The sequence below is a fragment of the Phocoena phocoena genome, chromosome 16, assembly GCF_963924675.1.
Source record: "Phocoena phocoena chromosome 16, mPhoPho1.1, whole genome shotgun sequence".
In the NCBI taxonomy this organism is placed as follows: domain Eukaryota; kingdom Metazoa; phylum Chordata; class Mammalia; order Artiodactyla; family Phocoenidae; genus Phocoena; species Phocoena phocoena.
In genome coordinates this window covers 45467708-45487353 of record NC_089234.1, presented here as the reverse complement: position 1 = coordinate 45487353, position 19646 = coordinate 45467708, and the positions used below count along the sequence as shown (strand labels likewise).

General features: G+C 54.3%; 1 protein-coding gene and 1 pseudogene across 4 annotated transcripts in view; one reads left to right on the top strand and one right to left on the bottom strand.

Moving 5' to 3' along the window:
- Positions 1 to 965: 965 nt before the first annotated feature.
- ALOX5 (arachidonate 5-lipoxygenase) overlaps positions 966 to 19646 on the bottom strand; it is a 54909-nt gene continuing 36228 nt past the window's right edge. The window contains exons 5-14 of one of the 4 annotated variants that reach the window (XM_065893972.1): positions 19235 to 19341; positions 17102 to 17274; positions 12995 to 13141; positions 6790 to 6993; positions 6017 to 6103; positions 4166 to 4344; positions 3740 to 3861; positions 3268 to 3368; positions 2787 to 2957; positions 966 to 1622 (exon numbers count right to left, since the gene is read on the bottom strand). In XM_065893972.1, coding sequence (XP_065750044.1) covers positions 1443 to 1622; positions 2787 to 2957; positions 3268 to 3368; positions 3740 to 3861; positions 4166 to 4344; positions 6017 to 6103; positions 6790 to 6993; positions 12995 to 13141; positions 17102 to 17274; positions 19235 to 19341 — 1471 coding nt within the window. In that variant the 3' untranslated portion in view covers positions 966 to 1442. The remainder of the gene's footprint in view (positions 1623 to 2786; positions 2958 to 3267; positions 3369 to 3739; positions 3862 to 4165; positions 4345 to 6016; positions 6104 to 6789; positions 6994 to 12994; positions 13142 to 17101; positions 17275 to 19234; positions 19342 to 19646) is intronic. The other 3 variants (XM_065893973.1, XM_065893974.1, XM_065893975.1) reach the window with 3 other exon arrangements.
- LOC136136532 (zinc finger MYND domain-containing protein 19 pseudogene) lies at positions 8951 to 9667 on the top strand (annotated as a pseudogene).

Below are 19646 nucleotides of genomic sequence, written 5' to 3'. Positions count from 1 at the left end.
ATCATTTTGCTATACAACAGAAATTCACAGAACATTGTAAATCAACTCTACTTCAATAAACTTAAAAAAAAAAAAAGTCCACCCAATGTTCCTTCCTCCAGGCTGTACCAGTGCACATGGAGGTAAGAGGGTACTTTGGGCCCAGGGGTCCTAAGGACACACTCACTGCTCCTCACTACTTGGGGTGTCAGGCTGGTGGGGGGAGGATGACCCCTGGGCTAAAATAGAGCTGACCAGATGGCCTAGGGTGGCTGGCCTAGCACAGCAGGTGTACACTTTCCTGAAACTCTGTGGATTCCACTGACCCAATTCTGAAGCCAAGGGCTGGGGGCTGGGGCTGGGTATGTGTGTAGGAGGAGACAGTGGATTGTCATCCCCAAGCTCAGGGCTGGCTCTGCTGCTTGGGCCTGAGGAAAGAAAATGCATTTTTTAAAAAGGCATGTTGCTTTCTCTGCCATAGGAGAAAACAGCCCCCAGCCCCCAAGACGATGCCTTGAATCTGTAGGGTAGGTGCCCAGCTGGGAGGAAAATATGGGAGCAGCACGGTGGTGACTTATGCCAGCCCTAGGCCACCATTAGGGCACAGAAATAAATACGGCGGGTCCCCTATCCTCCAGGGGCTCTAGTTCCAAGGGTGAGACCACGTGGGAGGATGGAAGAGGTTTGAACAAAGCCCTGGGGGGAGAGACGAGCTCTCTCTGGGCAACTAGGGTGTCTCCCCAGAGGGGATGAGATCTGGGATGTGTTCTGAAGGAAGAGTAGGAGTTTCTGGGCAAAGAAGAGAGAAAAGCACCTTTTCTCCAGACTGAGGGTTGGGGGGAGGCTTTTGCCTAGACGGGATCATAATGATTATGGCTTTTTGGGGTTGGGGAGGGAATTGAGCTGTTTGGGGTGATTGGAACGTAGCATGTAGAAGGAGACCTGTTTTAAATAAACTTTATTTTTATGAAAACCAGTTCTTAATGCATTCAACAAGAATTTATTTGGGCACCTGCTCTATGCAAGAAATTGAACTAAGCATAAATAGAAGAGAAAGTAATCATCCCGTGTCCCCAACAAGAGCAAACATCCGTCAGTTATGCTGCTCTGTGGGTCTGTCCTGCTGCAGAAGCGCTGAGCTGGGTGGTGGGCAGGAAACTACACAGTCCTCTGTGTAGGAAAGGTCCCTGCAGTGTTTACACACTTCGATCAAAGTATGGGATTCACTGGAGACTGAGGAACAGACAGGAAAATGCACCGAAGCTTAGCTATATCATGGTCTAACCTGGGGAGCCTTTGGTTTGAAGCCAGGAGCCTGGGGCCTGCGGGCAAATTCCCAGGAATCTGAAGGCCTGCCCTGCAGCAGCCCTGGGAGCCCGCCCTGCTGGGCAGGCTGGAGTCTGGGTGCCGAGCCCAGCCTGGAGCAGCTGGCCGTCCCGGAGTGAGACGGGCTCAGGCGCCACTCAGATGGCTACGCTGTTGGGAATCCGGTCTGGGGACAAGTAGTAATACGGCAGCTTCTTCTTCTTATTGCGCTCGGCGATCACGCTGACAATGGTGTCAAGTTTCTTACGGAATCGGGCCATGGCCTCCTTTACAGGCTTCTCAATAAAATGCTCCTCCGGGTACATGCCTAGGAACAGCTGAGGACCCAGACACGACAGAGACACGTTAATCTGCGATGAGGCGATGTAAACTGACAGGCCTTGTCCCACCCCCAGAGACCATCCTTTGGGAGGCAAGGCGTGTGCTCATCCCCCCATCTCCACCTCCTGCCACCTGCTGAGAGCGCCCCGAGAATGCTCCTGGGCTGGGAACTTACAGATCAGTGCCCTGCCGCAGGGTGTAAGGCTATAAGGACGTGTAAAGGTGCAGGTGGACGTGGAGGTGGGGGGGTAGTCCTGGCCGTGGTGGGCATGTGGCCTGGTCCCAAGCAGCACTCCCGCCTTCCCGCCTGAACTCGGGGCAGCAGGGCCACAGGGGGCCAGTGCAGGCCTTCTCTCCAGCCCAGGACGGCCACAGCCAGGCTCTGTTGGGGGTGGTATGCCCATTTGCACACCCACACAGATGCCTGCAAATTAAAACTAAGCGTACCTTTTAGAAACAAACTATGGGATTGTTAAAATTGGAAAGTTTCATACCCAGGGCTGGTAAAAATGAGAGAAATATCCCGTGCTATTGATGGGGTTTTAGATTTAGTTTGTGGAGGGCAATTCAGTCTCAACATTCTTTGACCAAGAAACTCCTCTACAAGGAACGTACTTGTTCTACGGACACACGTGCCAAGACCCATACATGCAGATGTTAGTGAGGGACCACGACATTAGCAAAGGTCCCAAAGCAACTCGATGCCAACGAATGCCTGCGGGTCTGGGGCTGGTTCAACTGGCCCGTCATTCTGAGCAGCCATGCGCCGACACCGTGGGGCTGTGTCTACCGAGAGCCGGCTTTGGGATTAGCTTCGGTAGGTTGTACGTGCGTGGGAATGTCTCAGAAGATACCCAGGAAACTCTCAGCCCCACCGCTGGGGTGCCGGGGAGAAAACCACATGACGGAGCTTTGTCAATGGTGGGGGTGGGGGGTGCCCTTGTGGGGAGTGTCCCAGTGTCCCCCGGCTCTCCTGCCCCGCCCACGCTGAGCTCCAGCCAGGCTTGGGCCTGAGGGCTTCTTGGGCCCCTCCAGCCTTGCAAGTCAGGATTCCTGGCCAGCAGGGGTCCAGCCTGAGCCCTAAATCACAAAACCCTGGGGTTGAGGAGTGGGTTAAACCTTCTAACTCCCGGAAGGGGCGAGAAGGCCTCCGGTCTCACCTCGTTGTCCTGGAACTGGCTCAGCGCCCACACTGCACCCAGATGCCAGCAGGAGCGGCCACGGTCGGGCAGCATGTCCACGATCTGCTCGATGGTGACCACACCCTTGACCTTCGGCGGCGGGGCTCGCATGGTTGGGGGGGCATTGGGGATCCAGGAGTACCAGTCGTACTGTGGGGATGGCCACCGACTCGCGTGGGCACCTCTGCGGCGCAGCCTCCGCCCACCTTCGTCTCCTGCACCTCCTCCCGAGTCCCCTCCTCCCGCTCCAGCAAGGCCAGGGCAGGTCCCTCCCTCGGGCTGGCGCCCACTGCTTAGCACGGAACCAAACCGCACCAGGAACACCGGATTCCTGGCCCCGGGGCTGCCTGGGCTTCGTCCACCCCCGTCTGTCTGGAAGACGAGGAAGTGGGGTGGTCCGCCCAGGGGCCCTCAGAAGCAGTCAAGGTGGCCTTGGCCACCTCGCCCTGCCCTTGCCCACCTGGCCGAAGTTCACTGCCGCGTGCTGGGCTGAGGCCGTGAAGATCACCACAGTCAGGTACTCGGACAGCTTCTCCTTGGTCTTGATGGACTCGGGGAAGCCTAAGGCAGAGCCATGGGCTGGCTGAGGCCCCGATCCTGGGGAGGGTCCCCCGACTAGCAGATACACGCCTCCACCCATACTGCTTCCTGGGTTCCCACACACCAGTGCTGGAGGGCCCGGGCGTGGGCAAGACTCACTGGGAGGGGACAGCTGCTTGGCCCAGTGTTCCTGTTGTTTCTGACCTGGGCTCTCAGGAGACACAGAAAGGCCCTGAGATGTCCCCTTGAGGCATACTGGTGGATAGGGGTCCCCTAGGGGCTCTGGCCCCAGTGCCAGGTGCTAAGGTGGAGGCCACAGGCCAGCACTGCCCAAAGAAAGTCAGGGAAGAGCAGAAGAGAGGGCTGGGGGCGGGGCAGGGGGACATCCCTACCCGAGGCCTTCTTGCCCCGCATGCCGTACACGTAAACGTCCTTCACGAAGTCCTGCAGCTCCTGGTCCCCCTCCACCACCCGGTCGCTCTCGTAGTAGATGTCCACCACCTCGGCTGTGAACCTGGCCCGGGAGGAGAGGCCCGGCTAGGAGTGGGTGGTCCAGCCAGGGTCTGCAGAGCTGTATCCCGGGCCCCAGGGCAGAGCCCCCATCGGTGACGCTGTCACTCTTTAACGTCCAGACTCACGTCACATGCTCTTCCACCCCTGCCCCGCCCCGGCATACCCTCATTCCCCCATCCCTGCCCGTACGATGGAGCCAGGCCCTGGCCCACTTTGCCAGCTGCCCAGCCCCCTGGCCGGGTCCATCAGCGCCCAGGCCCACTCCTCCTGCTGCCCAGAACAGGTCCCACAGCCACAGCACTCACGCCCTGATGGCCTCCCACACCAGGAGCCCGTCGTCCCGGTAGAAGTAGTAGGGGATGTCTTCTGTGTTGTCCATGCCCCGGGCCTTGATGGCCTCAGGGAAGCACAGGGAGCTGTAGGTCAGGTCCTGCATGGACTTCTGCACCATCTGCACGTGGCCACCACCCCCTGTGGCGTTGGCCTTGAGCAGGAGGGGAGAGAGCGCCGTGAGCCGAGGCTGGTTCCCCGCCTCCAGCCTTCCAGCCCCAAAGCTCAGCATGAGAAACTGTGAAAGGGCAGGAGGATGACCAGGCCTGCCGAGGGCTAACCTAGGTCTCATGAGGTGGCTGGGAGGGACGTGTGACTCGGAGAATGCCAAGGGCAGCCCAGTGAGAGGCTACGGGGAGGAGCCTCTGCCCAATCAAGATGTGAGGGGCTGAAGTGCAGAGACTGGGAGCAGCTACCGGAGGGAGGAGAGAGCTCCCACCCCGAGCAGCGCAGCAGGGATAGCTGGCAGGGTGGAGCCTGGGCTGGAGCAGCCCTCTGGCCAGGCCTGCCCTCGTCCCGAGCACGGGCTGCCCAGAGCCAGAGCACTGCTCTCTGGGACCTGATCTTTGGGCACAAGACGGGGGCAGATACCAGCCCCCAGGACCCTCACAACTCTGTTGAGAGCATCTTGTGTGCCAAGGTGAGGGCTGGATAGACGCACCGGCTGCTGAGATGCAGGCACACACACACGGTGGCTGAGTGCTCAGGGTACAGAATCTTCAAAGGAGGGCTTGGGTGCTGGGGACCAGACACTGGTCCACTGTAGGCGTTTGACCCAAGCAGGACCAATAGAGTTGCTCCCTGGTACTTTCTATTTGGATGGAAGATGATGTCACTGTGTGGGAACATGAGCTTGGAGCTCACCGTGATGAGGTCCTGTTCCCTCTCCCACAGGGGGAAGGCTGTCCGAGAACCCCGTCTGAGAGAGTGAGGCCCACACAGTTTAAAGAGTGGAAGAGCTCCATCCAGTGGCTTGTACCCTGGGGACATTATTCGAGTCCCTGGTCCCTGCGTATGAGGCATCCTGGTGGGCAGGGGTTGCTTGGGGGCTCTGGGCCCAGCACCTGGTGCTGAGAGGAAGGCCACAGGCCAGTGTTGCCCAGCGAAACACGGAGCTAGGAGCTGTGGCTCCCGAACCTGAATATGTCCAGGTGTGTGAGATGATACAGTTCCTTTACAGCTGCAGCTGGTCTGAGATGGGTTTTGTCATTTTCCACCCAAATGGTGATTCAACCCTAGTGATCATCCGGCCTGCTCACTAATGGGAGAGGAGAAAGCAGGAAAGTTGGAGGTAGGGGTGCCGGGAGGGTCCAGGCTTGGTAAGCCTCCTGAGGGGTCAGAACAGGGGTGGGGTGCTGCCTGAGAGGGTGTGATGGGCAGGGGGGACCTGAGCCCCCGCTGACAGGGCGAGTAGGCTGGGAGCACCGACGGCCTGCAAGGGCAGAGTGTGGGAGGCTGTGCTCAGAATGATGGGCGGCGGAGTGGGAGGGGAGATGCAGGTCCCCAGTGTGTAAGAGGTGGGGTGGCAGGAGGATGGAGAGGGGAGGGAGGAGGTGACGGGGAGACCACAGTGAGGAGGAAGAGCGGGTGGTGCTTGGAAGTGGCTGGGTGGGAGGGGTGGACGTGGGCCAGGGAAGCTGGGAGGCTTCACTTGGAGCACCTGCAGCCTCCCACCCTCCCCAGGCCTCCACCCCAGTGCCTAGGGGGCTGGTCTCCCGAGAGGATATCTGGACCTCAGGTTGGAGTGGAGGCTGCTGAGGTTCTGAGAAGTAGGTGCCTGCCGGGCCAGGCTCTTCGGGGCACCGAGGCGGGCGGGAGGCACCCACCTTGTCAAAGAGGCCGTACTTGCAGATGAGCTGCTCCCGGGCCTTGGTGTTGATGGCGACGGTGAACCGCACGTGTGCCACCAGGAGCTGGGTGGAGGGGCAGGAGGAGACATCAGAGAAGGCCGATCGGGGGCGCCGGACCAGGTCTGTGCCTCCTCGGGGGTCCTCTGTGGAGGGGTGATGCTACAGGCCTCAGGGAGGGAGTGAAGCTGACATGCTGACCTTCACTGTGGAGCCGCTGCCAGCGGCCTGGGGGATGGGTGCCGCTCTAATGCATAATGGTCGTGATAAAAATGATGACAGTCAACACTTACACAGAGCATAACTGTGTGCTAGGCACTGTCTGAAGCTCTCGAATCTGTCAACTATTTTAACCCTGACAGTAATCCTAGGAGGCAGGCATACTATCTGAACTGTTCTACAGATGGGGAAACGGAGGCACATAGAAGTAACCTGAGCCTGCAGTCACCCCAGCAGTCAGTGCCGGTAGGATTTGGGAACAGAGAAGGGCAGTGACAGTGCCCACCCCACCCAAGGCGAGCCCAAGCTGGAGTCAGGCCCCAGCCCTGTGTCCTCAGGAACCAGCAGGCTCAGAGCCACTTCCTTCCTTGGGGGTACTTACCCACTTCCCCAGCATCTCTCCAGGAGTCTCTTATGGCCACTCCCAGCCACAGTCCTGTGAGGATGTCAGTACCCCTCCTCCCTCCCTTCTGTCCCCCACCCCCCATATCTGGATACCCTCTCCCACCAGGTAAGGCAGCAGCTTGCTGTACCTTGAAAATGGGGTGCACAGCAGGCAGCTGGCGGTACAAGGCGATGCCAAAAACCTCAGACACTAGATGTGTGCGCAGAAGGTGGGTGATGGTCTGGTGGATGTGGAAGTCACTGGAACGCACCCAGATTTTGGCCAGAAGCCAGTCATACTTTGCATCCGAAGGGAGAAAAATGGGGTTCTCATCTCCTGGGACCTGGTTGAGCTGATACATTGGAGAAAATACTGCAGTATTTCGCTCCAGACTGTAGCCGCAGAAGAGCCTGGCCTCGCAGGAAATTCCAGGAGAATCCAAATTTCTTAAACAGTGACTTTTGAATTATGAGAGGATCATGGAGGAGGGCAGAGGCCTAGAGATCGTATTTCCCATCCCAGCTGCATCACTTACTACCTGTGGGACCCTGGGCAATGTAGCCTTTCTGAGCTCTGTCTTTGCCATCTGTAACAAGGGCACAGTGTCTACTCACCTCACAGTTATTAGGAGAAGTGAATGAAAGAGCATGAAGGCATCAGCAAGGAGCGAGCACTGTCATGTGTGAAGGCTGTGGTCTTCCACCCGTTCCCCATCTCCGCTCCTCCCTCCTGGTTCCACCTGCTTCTCTGCTGCTGCTTTTTGGTCTCCCAACTTTCCTTTCCTCTGCTCTCCCCTTAAATACTGCTGTTCCCTAGGCTCTGTCTTGGTGCTCCTGAGTTCCCTTCTGGCCCAAGATTAGCAACTCCAGTTCCTGGGGCTCTAGGGCCAGCATGATGCAGTGTCCCAAGTCACTGTCCCTTGAACCCAGCCCTGCAGCCAGGTGCCTCCTTAGTAGAGGCTGGCTTGTCTTTCCCTTCCCCGTTTCAACTCCACACTGGGGCAGGGGTGATTTTTTTTTTTCTAAAATGTAAATCATGTCAGGTCAATCCTGTCTTTAAAAACACCCAGTCACCTCTTCGTGCCAGAAAATAAGGTCGCGAAACTCTGTGATCTGGCCCTGACATATCGACATTATCCAGCCCTTCCTGCCCAAGCCCCTGGTCCCTAGCTTTGTCCATGACAACAGCCCTTGGCATTCCGGGGGCTCTCCCCTAGTGCCCGGTGCAGCCTCGGGACCTGACAGCCCGATGTCATGTGAGCCTGCAAGGTAGTTGCTGTCATGACCCATCTTTCTGAGGAGGACACAGAGCCTGTGAGGGGTGGACACATGGGATGAGAATGAATTGTCCAGAACAGAGGAGGAGAGTGGAGGAGCCATCATAGGAACTGGGGGCTGGGCCGGGTGTTAGACTCTTGCTGGGAGGAGTGTGGCGGGAACAGGGTGACCCAGGAGAAGAGCTGCCTGAGATGTGGGGGAGCCAGACCAATTTGGGTCCTCAAGGTCATGCTAAGTATTTTGGAAGGTAATTTCCCTGTCTCTCCCTCAAAAACAGAGATGAGGTCCAATAGAAATATAATGCAAGCCACAGGTGGAATTTAAAATTTTCAGGTAGCCCTGTGACCAAGCAGGACCCTGTGGGGGTCTTTCCAGGACAGATCCCCTCCATGTCCTCTGCCTGCCTCTTGTCTATAGAAAAACTTTAGCCTCCTAGCTAGGCCTTCCCTGAGTTCCAAAGAATAAATTTAATTAGAGATGTGAGAAAATGCAGAAATAAAGGAAAACAGTCAAGCAAGATAAAATAATATACTTTAGCCATTAAAACAAAGTCAAGGAACTTTAGTTCCTCCTCAAGGGCTATAGATAATATTCTGAGCCATATACTTTGAGCTGTTTTGCAGATACTGAAACCCCCAGCAGGTGGAAGAAATTAACTGTTTGCTGCCCACAAGCACACAGACCCCAGACCAGTTGGAACCAGAAGGCTGATGCTGACCCCCGATTACCTCACCACCAACCAATCAGGAGAATGTCCATGAGCTGATCACACATCCCACAAACCGCTCTCTCACCCTGTCTTTAAAAACCTTTCCCTGAAAGCCATTGGGAAGTTTGGGGCCTTTTGACCACTAGCTGCCTGGACTCCTTGCTTGGAGCCCTGCAATAAATGCTGCATTTTCCTTCACCACTATCTCTGGAAAAGAGCCAGCTGTGCAGCTGCACCAGCCACAGACCTTAACCTGAATGGGAACCTTGTTCCATCACCAGCGGTGGGAGCTTTTGCTGGGAGAGAGGAGCAGAGGCAGTCAGATGAGGACCAAGTACACACTGATAGATGAGCAGAACATCCCTGCTGGTGGAGGGCTACTCCTTTGAGGCCTGGATGGAAGTAGACGCGGATGGAAATGGTGCTAAGATACTTGTATATGCCCTTGACAAAAACCAAGCAAGAGGGTCAGGAAGGCTCCTTCCTGAGCTGCTGTGGGAGCGATGGGGGGGTGGGGCTGGGGCATCGCTCCCCGTTTCAGGTGATGCATCTCAATGCTGTCACTGTGGACAGTCGCCTGGACAACCTGCAGCTCGTACCGTGGGGTTGGCGGCCCAAAGTCAGAGACCTCGAGCAAGTGAAGGGAGCAAAGCTTATATTGGCTTGCAATGCAGCAGCTTCCCACGGACCCCATAGCGGAGCAGTTCCCTGTCCTGAATGTAACCCGGTACTATAACACCAACGGGGACGTGGTGCAAGAGGAGGAGACTCCCTGCACCTGCTACGAGCGTCGTTCCCCTCCCTGCGCGATGACCGAGAAGCAGCTCCGGGAGTTCAACATCAGGGGCCGCTGCCAGCTGGCTCACTACTGTGGCTCCCAGTGCCCGCGGAAGGACTGGTGCGCCCACAAGCAGCACTGTCAGGAGAAGCTGCGCCCCTTCCAGCACGAGCTCGAGCCGGAGCCTCGAGCCGCAGAGCAGCAGTGCAGCGCCCGCGCTCTCGGCTTCCAATCTCCCCGGGACTCGGCGGACGCAGGCTGAGAGCCAGACCCGGAGCTGCTGAACTAGCCGCTCCCGCAGCCGCGCAGCTGCCGGGGGCCCCTCACAGCGCACTGCCGCAGCGCCCCCTAGTGCTCACCTAGAGCAGAGACAGCCGGGAGGCGCCCGCCAGGACCCTTCTCATTCTCTCTATGTTAATTGTTCGTAAACTCATGTACAGTTTTTTGAGGCGGAGGACATGGGGGGCGGGGGGGCTGTCGTGGGAAGGCTCCTTAGGGTCCTGCTCAGTGACAGCCACAGTAATAAAAATAAAAACAAACGGGTGAACTTTATGTTAATAATACAATTTTATTCTACCCAATCTCTCTAAAATGTCATTTCAACATGTAAGTAATAAAAATTCTATTTTTTTTCTCGTTCTAAGTCTTCGAAATCAGGTGTGTATTTTGCACTTCCAGAGCGCCTTGGTAGGGGCTAACCACAGCTCAAGGGCTCTAGAGCCGTGGGTGGCCAGGGGCTCCCACGCTGGACAGAGCGGCTCTAGACAGCCCACCCCGGGCCTGCTCACCCAGGACAGAGCAGTGCAAGGAAAGCAGAGTTTGACCTTCACGATATTTTTGGTTGTTTGTGAATGCAATTAGTTGTCAACCTTTAAATATCAGTACTTTCACATAAAAATCTGGATTAATAGGTTTTCTTGGAAAATTAGGAGGTCTGCGAACTCTGAAACCATGTTTTCATAGAACAACACTCCAGCCCCTTTTAACAGTCCCAGCTCTCAGGCTCCCCACTGCCCCACCTCTCCCCTGGCCCCTCCCCTGCTGCCCCCTCAGTCTCGCCCCTCGTACTGTTGTCCTGCCCCACCCCCTGTCACTCCCCTCTTATTGCCCTGCCCCTCCCCTTCCCCACCCCCTGCCCCGCCCCTCCCAGTGCTTCGCTCTTTTGCACTGACTGCGCGGCCCCACCCACACCTGACTCTGCTGGCAGAGCAGGTAGGATGCCTGCTAGGCTCTGGTGCATGCTCTGTGGCCAAGGAGACCTTCTGCTGCATGCTAGGGGCTATACTTGTACTATCTCATTTATCCCTCACCGTGGCCCTGCAAAGCAGGTATTCCTTGACATTCCCATTTTACATAGGGGTAAACTGAGGCTCAGAGTGGTTTAGCAGCTCTCCCAAGTCACAAACTGGTAAACAGCTGAGCTGGGAAAGGACCCAGTGCTCTGCCTACTCCTTGGCAGTGCCTCTGGCCTTTCTCTCCACTCTCACTGCTTAGTCCAGACCCTCACTTGCTATCATCCGGAACTCCTACACCAGTCTTGCAGGTCACTCCGATTTGGGCCTTCCCTCCCACCCATTCTTCCCACCCTCCCCACTCCCCTCTAGGCTGTTAGTGATGCTGTGGAACTCCAGAACGCTTGGTGTTTTGTGTTTAAATTTTGGGGGGGGTGGTGATAAGGATGTATAGCCTTTTGTTTCTGATTAGGAAAGATTATATACTTACTGTAAAAAATTCCAATCATTACAGAAGAGCACAAGAAAGAAAGAAAACATTTCATAATCCAGCCTCTTTGCATATATGCATATTTGTGCAATTTTCCATACATTGATTAGCATTATAATCAAGTCTGTTGCTACTTTCTTTTGCTCACCTGTGCCCCAGCCAGTTCCATCCCAATGTTCCCAGCCTGGTGACCTGTGTCCTTCTGCGACTCCCCATGCCCACAAGAGTATCTGGTCACATCTATGGTGGGCCCTTTCCTTGCATTCAGTTGCCATAGAAGAGATCGTATAATCTCTACCCTGTATCTTGCTTTCTGCTGTTAACTCATAGCTGACTCAGGTCAGCTGGGATAGATCTAATTTATTGGTTGTAAAGGTGGCGTAATAGTCCATGGTCTGGACATAAAAGGTCTCTGGAGGACAGGCTGCTTCAGAGGTGCCTGAGAGTGGTGAACAAGGTTCCCAGCTCGGCTTACTTCTCCATCACTTGTCCCTTTACCTTTGGCATCAGTTTCTGAAGAATAGGGCTTCTTTCTGATAACAGGCTGGGAACTCCTTTGGAGGAGAGGTGCCCCAGAGACTGGGAGACTGGTGAGGCATGAACTTTGGAGCCAGAAGGCCTGGCTCGAGCCTCAGCTCTGCCGCTGACTACCCCTGTGCCTTGGTTTCCTTATCCGCTTAAAATGATCGGTAGCACTAGTGCCTGCCTACTCAGAGGGCTGTAGTGACAGTTACATAAATAAAGGTAGGTCCTGGTCTGAAACCCTGGTGGCCAAATGTTTCAGAATTCATAATTTTTTAGGATTTTAGCAGCGTGTACATTTCATTACGTGACACCTCTCTCCCCCTCCCTGGGTCTGGGGCAACACAATATTTTACACTCAAATATGTTAGTATTTCTGCAGTGAAACATGCATTTCATACTAAGTGAGAGAAAGCCTCTTAAATAGCCTCTCCTGTTGGTTCACAGCAAGCTTTGCTGCCAATGAATTTGCTACACATTTTTGATAAGTCTAACAGCTTTAGAATTTTTTAGATTTCAGAATCCAAGGTAAGGGGTTGTGTGTAGGCAAACCCTTGCGATAGCCTTGGCGGTTAACATCTGGCAAGACTAGCTGCTATTACGCCCACGGCACCCAATGCCTGGTTCATGGCTGACTCAAAGTACTGTTTGCTGAGTGCCTGTCTGCCTTCCCCTTGGGGGCCCCTGTGCAGCCTCCCCCGTTCATGGACCCACACCTCATCCTGGCCCGGGTGTGGTTTCCTGCTGTCTGCATACCAGCTCCCACAGTGTTGTAGTGGCCTGGTGCCTTGAGAAAGCCGATGCAGCCAGGAATGGGGAGAGATGAAGCTCTGTCCCTGCCTGCCTCTCCCCCAAACTGCTCCCCTCTCCTTCTCCACCATCTTTGGTGGAGACAAGAACCCCGGGGCACATGAAGGGGGCATCTCAGGATGGGAACAGTTCCTGAACCCCATGGTCCCCTCTTGGCAGCCTCAGCTTCCAGCTCAGCTCACAGCCTCACTTGCCTGGGCTCTGCTGGCGTTTTGATTTGGGGCTGGTCACGACGCTGGGGTGGGGAGCCCAGTATGCTATCCCAAGGCAGGTCCTCCTCAGAGCCAGGAAGTTCTCAAGGGTATCTTGGGGAGTGGAGCCTTTTCTGCCCATTGTGGTCAGCCCTCTCCAGGACTGGCAGGAAGCCCTAAGTTCCTGTTTTTCCTGTCTACCTGGAAAAGCCTTCAGCAGGACACTCAAGGCAGAGCTGCCTTCTCCTCCTAGAGCTTTGGTGGTGCCACCCAGGAAATCCTCCCTGAGCCCTGACTGCTGAGGGTAGAGCCGCCCGGGAAGAGAACAGGTCCCCTCAGCCTACCTGGATGGCAATGGGGACAATCTTGTTGGCCAGATTCTTGTACAGCAAGCAGATGGGCGCGGCAAGAAACTGCAGAGTGCAGGGGTCTGTTTTGTTGACATCGATGCCATCCAACAGCTTGAAGTCCACGATGAAGATGTTCCCCAGCTGTAAGAGGCAAGAGGAAATACATGCAAGTCAGTTGCAGCCTGAGATGGACCCAGCAATCAGGCGCAGAGGGAGGGAAAGGGGCCTCTGGCTGCCCTGGCAACTCAGTGGAGCTCAGAATTTTATAAAGTTCTTGGTCCTCTAACTCAAAGACTGACTGACATCAGCTTTCACAGGTTGCGGTGGGCTCAGTAAGGTGAAGGAATGAACAGTTCAGGAACTGTTCCCATCCTGAGATGCCCCCTTCATGTGCCCCGGGGTTCTTGTCTCCACCAAAGATGGTGGAGAAGGAGAGGGGAGCAGTTTGGGGGAGAGGCAGGCAGGGACAGAGCTTCATCTCTCCCCATTCCTGGCTGCATGGTCACAGGGTTGGCTGGACTTCAGCTCTTCTGCACTTGCTGTACCCGAAGTCTGCCTGACCCTCGTGAAGGATGTTGAAAGATCACCCGGAAGGACACAGTTTAAGAAGAAGAAAGTAGGCAGAGTTTAGATGAAATAGGTGAGAGAAGTCAAATGCCAAGAGTGATGCTGCAGGACTCCACTTACAGAGAGTTCAAAGCTGGGTAAACTCAGTGTCAGAGTCAGGACCAGGGCCACCCTTGGGAGGAGAGACGGAAAGGGCGCAGGTTCGCAGGTGGGAGGCTCTGAGGGGTGGGGTCTACAAAAGTAGGCGTCCACCGCGTCAGGAGGGGGTCGTCAGGGCCGGGGGAGGTCTTTAGAGGTGGGTCTTCAGGGGTGAGGAGGTCTACAGGGGCGGGGTGGGGGTGGGGAGTCTGCAAGGGTTGTGTGTGCTCTGTGTCCTGGTCTGAGGCTGGTGGCACAGCGGGGTAAGGTGCAAAGTCATTGAGCTTGCTGCCACTCTTGATTCGTGCCCTTTTCCGTGGATATCGTACTTCAATATAAAACAAATATGCACCTGGGATTTGGGGAAGGTAGAAAGCCACCCACCCCAGACTACACTTGAGTCCCCTAGAGGGAGCTTAAGCTGAGGGCCGCAAGGGCTCCTTTCTCCAGAGCTGGAAGAGTTCGGGTGCAGGACAAGCGGCGCTTCTTTTAAAGCCTTTTGTGTTTTAAGCTAGAAATGGAGGCAGGGGTTGCGGTCCGGCTGGGGAAGGGGGTCGGGTCTACAATACGGTGGACACTGGTCAACAGGTGCTCGTCAGTTGCACGTCCACGACTCTGCCTACAGAGGGCGCGCGGGGGCCACTGTGCAAGCGCTTGAGGGGACCAAGGCACTAGAGAAGCTCAAAGCCTGGCCATCATCTTCCTCCTTTTTTCGGACACAGAGGACCCTGGCCATTGTCTGACACCAGTGATGAGCTCCGAGCAGTCTGCTCGAGATGCATTCAGGGCAGGAGTGGGACGGGGTCGGGGAAGGAGGGGATGGTGCCCTCGGCCAGCCAGGGCAGAGGGAAGTGGGGAGAGGCTGCTTCCAGGATAGCAAGTGATGGCCCCTCGGGACACCTCGGCCAGAAGTTGGAGACACTAGTCCCGGTGGGTCACAGGGTTGGCTGGGCTTCTGTGATGGGCTGGACAAATGGCCTTTCAGAGCGGGTGTGGCCATCAGTGACCACTGTGCAGAAGAAATGGCTGCCTATCAAATCTTGAGCGGACCCAGGTTGTTTAACTTGATGAATGAAAGGCTAAAGGGAGGCCCTGGGAACCCAGGGGCCTGGGATTTGGGTCTGCACATGGGGCATTTCTCTGTTATTCCAGGCCACCTCCTCTCTCTGGGCCTCAGTTTCATCCTTCTGGAAAGTGAGAGCGCCAACCCTATCTCCCAGTTGATATTCTAGGTTCTGTAGAAGATGCTGGTGGTCTTGCTTGTCTGGTATTCCTGTCCTCTCCTTTTGGTCGACATAGTCCATTCTCCTGACCATAGCGATTGGTTCAGGGAATTATCTCAAGCTGGACCCATGACACTTGCTGGAAGTGTTGGGAAACAGGGACTTTCTTTCTGGGATTGGGTAATGTTTGCTAAAATGGTGGAAGGTAAGTCTGAAGCTGTTGGTGGTCATCTTTACCTCCACAAAAGGACACCTTCCTAAGAAAAAAAATCCAACAGAGGCAGAGAATTGAGAAATGGAGAAATGATGCCAATGGATTATCTGAACCTTGGACCCAGCTATGCCTGAACTAGTCGCTTTGCTTCTTCGTTTTTAAAAAATTTATTTATTTGGTTGCACCAGGTCTTAGTTGCGGCACGTGGGCTCCTTAGTTGTGGCATGCGAACTCTTAGTTGCGACATGCATGTGGGATCTAGTTCCCTGACCAGGGATCGAACCCAGGCCCCCTGCACTGGGAGCATATTTTCTTATCCACTGTGCCACCAGGGAAGTCCCCTCGCTTCGCTTCTTGCTGTTGCCTCAACCAATGCATTTCTTATGATTTTTGTGACTTGAAACTACAAAATCCTAATATAAAGTCTAAGAACTAAAACACTCTTGAAGAGTTGTGACGATGACTCAAAAACAACAGGGCTAGAATTTCTCTATTCATGTTGCAAAAAAATAATTGCATAGGTAAAGGTTAAAAGAAAAAATCTTTGGAGTTTTAGTAGGCCACAAACTTAATGTAGATCATAAGATGCTGCCAAAGAGAAGTAGCAGAAATGACTGTGGGAATTAAGAACCATATTGTAGGGGATGGAGCGATGTATGTGTAAGAGATGGGTGGTGTGTGTGTAAGACTCCAGTCAATGGTGGCTATTGGATTATTGCTTCACCACCAAAACCACAGCTGAGCATCAAGACCATAACTCAAAGGAAAGACGACCATTGTGGTGGCAAGGACTCCTGAGCGGAGGCTGTCCCCCTGCCAGGGTGGCTGGATGCACAGATGGCTGCTCAGTCCCTTCCAGTTCTAGGATTCTCTGGCTTTTAAGGTTCCGTGATTCTCCGATTTGAAGTTTGAAACCAACAGCACTGAATCAATGTTACTACGTCCAGCAATTAAATCTACCGGGGAGAACTGCTGTGTGTGCCTGTCTACGTGGGGACAGGTTGTCACCTGTCCACATGACCAGGTGGGGCAGGAGCCCTGCCTGGGGACTTCAGCTGGGCGGGTGGCCCTCCAGAGTCAGGTGGGCAGGGTGTGAGGGCTGGGAGGTCTGTCCACAGACGGCACTGACCATCGCTCTCTTTCTGGGGCCCCATGGTGAGCTGAGCAAGCAAGACAGGGTGACTGGAAACAGCAGAAGGCCGCCTAGACACCTGGGGCAGGTGGCAGGAGGCCTGGTCATCCTGGCTCTAGTGGGAATGCGCCAACTGATGGGAGACTAAGGCCAGTTCCCAGAGCCTCAAGCTCCTGGCATGGAAGGCGGCTGACACTGAGTCCCACCAGAGGAGGAGGTTTGAACCCCTTTCTGTCTCAAGACTACAATAGTCTTGGAACTGGAGAGGGCTGACCCTGCAGACGAGGGCCAGGAGAAGGGCTGGGGGGAGGGTGAGGACAGAAGCAGAAGACCGACACTTCTAATTAGGAAGTCAAAAGTTCCATCAGTTTTCTCCTTTTTTTTTTTTTTTTTTTTGATGCAAGGTTTGCTTTTTTCTCCAGTTTCTTTACCTTTGCAAGGTGGGTAACAATTGGTGGTCCTGTGTGTAAAGCATCTCTCACAATGCCTGGCCCACAACAGGCCCTTAGCTAGAGGGAGCTCTTTTAATCATGATATTGATATTGAAAATATTGATATTATGCTCTAAGACCTGCACATCACGGGGAAATATCCCTCTCAATTCCTCCACCTATGCTGGACAAGACAGTTTTCATAAATGCTCAGGAAAAGGAAGAGGTCACTTCACTGAGGGCAGCCGATCTTGCCATCAGCCAGACAGATGAGCCTGGAGGTAGCAGCCTGGGGGCCAGCGAGCAATGGCCAGCAAGAAGTGGTTTCTGCCCAACAGAGTATGACCTGGCTGAGCCTCTGGCCCGGGCCACCGTCTCCAGCCAACCAGGTTCTACCTCAACCTCCTGCTCCAAGGTGAGCTGCCGCTCCAGGCTGCACTCCACCATCTCCGTGGTAACCGGGAGATTCTCTGGCAGCTTCATGCAGCGCTGGATCAACACAGGGTTGCAGCCGTTCAGGAACTGGTAGCCAAACATTGAGTCTTCTTGCCAGTGATTCATAACCTGCTCTATGGAGGAGAGAATTGGAGCTCAGCCTGAGTTCTGAGCCGGGCTGAGGTCTTCCTGATGCTAGCGGAGGGCCAGAGTCCTTGCCGGGTCCCCTCTCCCAGGCACTCAGTGGACAGCCCACCATGCCCAACTGCTTGACCACTAGGTCAGGCCATGGCACCACCCCATCCTCCCTGAGCTGGCCCTTAGTGGCTCAGAAGGTTCCTGGGGAACCCCTTTCTCAAGCACAAAAGCAAAAATAGACAAATGGGATTGCATCAAACTAAAAAGCTTTCTGCACAGCAAAGGAAACAATCAACAGAGTGAAAAGACAACCTACAGAATCGGAGAAAATCTGTGCAAACCATATATCTGATAAAAGTTTAATCTTCCAAATATCTAAGGAACTCCTACAACTCAATAGCAAAAACACCAATAACCCGATTAAAAAATGGACAAAGGATTTTTTGTTTGTTTGTTTTTTCGGTACGCGGGCCTCTCCCGTTGTGGAGCACAGGCTCCGGACGCGCAGGCTCAGCAGCCATGGCTCACGGATGCAGCCGCTCCACAGCATGTGGGATCTTCCCGGACCGGAGCACGAACCCGTGTCCCCTGCATCGGCAGGCGGACTCTCAACCACTGCACCACCAGGGAAACCCTGGACAAAGGATTTGAACAGACATTTCTCTGAAGACGACATACAGATGGCCAGCAGGTATAGGAAAGAATGCTCAACATCACTAGTCACCAGTGAAATGCAAATCAAAACCACAGTGAGATAGCACCTCACACCTGTCAGGATTCTATTATTAAAAAAAAAGACAAGTGTTGGTGAGGACATGGAGAAGCTGGAGCCCTTGTGCACAGTTGGTGGGAATTCAGGATGCACAGCTGCTATGGAAAACAGTGTGGAGTTTCCTCGAAAAGTTAAAAATAGAACTGCCACATGATCCAGCAATCCCACTTCTGGGTATTTATCCCAAAGAATTGAAATCAGGATCTTGAAGAGATATCTGCACCCTCATGTTCCTTGCAGCACAATTCATAACAGCCAAGATGTGGAAACCACCTACATGCTCATCTACAGAGGGATGAATAAAGAAAATGTGGTATATACATACAATGGAATACTATTCAGCCTTAAAAAAGATGGACATTCACAATATGTGACAGCATGGGTGAACCTGGAGGACATGATGCTAAGTGAAATAACCCAGTCACAGAAGGACAGGTACTGCATGGTTCCACTTATATGAAGCATCTGAGTTAGTCCAGCTCAACAGAATCAAAGAGCAGCACAGGATGGCGGTTGCTAGGGAGGGGCTGTGGGGAGTTACTAATCCATGGCGTGAAGTTTCAGTTAAGATGAGTACGTTCTAGAGGTCTGTTGTACAACACTGTACCTATAGAAAAAGAAAAGGAAAAAAAACCACCCAGGTCCTTGTGCCCAGGAAGCAGGGGCCCTAGGATGAGGGAGAAGGAGGGGAGCGGGGGGCACCCTGGGGAGGAGTTTGTGAAGGCAGTTTCCCCCCTTGCTTGTCTCCTTAATGTCTCCTAATCTTTCTGTTGCTGTGTGGTCCTTCCTGTGCCATCCCTGGCAGTTATGATGCTACTGTTCTACCAAATACATCCTAGTCCAAAGGAACCCACTGTTGCTTTCACGTAAATGCTTAAAAAACAAGCTAACTCCTGCCTTTTCTCTGTTCGGAAGCATCATAAATGATTGATTTATTTAAAGAAAAAGTGTTGATATTTATGAGACTTTCGATGGTGAAATGAGGTTGAGGGTGCTCAACACTGGACATCCAAGGAGGAGAAACTTCTGGCCATGAGGGTGATCCCCAGTGGAGCGTACTGTGTGGGTGCAGGCAGTGCTGGCCTGAGGCACAGGGAGGCCTCGTGCTGGAGTGGGTGGAGCAGCCCTTTCCCACACCCAGGCAAGGCTCCCCAGCACCATAAGAGCCCCCAAAGCACACTCACCAGAAATAGTGTTGCTGATCCTGAGGAAGATTTTCTCAAAGTCAGCAAAGTCGCTCCAGGAAGACTGGAACATGTGCATGAAGCGGTTGATGAACAGGTTCTCCATCCTGCAGACCGAGACACGGCGGCGCCCCTGCACGCTCTGGCCTCACCTGCCCCCTGCCAAGCCCCTCCGCACCCTGGTCTCATGGGGCCTCAAGGGGACTTGAACCCAGGGCAGCTCCAAGGGGGCAGCTGATTGGCCTTGTGGAAACCAGGACAGAAACTGGCACCCATGCCCATGCTCTTCCTTCTGCATTTCCCCTAAGAAAGAGACCAGTCGCCTGTCCTCGACAGCAGTCTACAGTGCTCTCTTCCCATTCACACGGGCTCTGGTCTGTGCCTTCATTCATTCATTCACCAAACTTTTTGC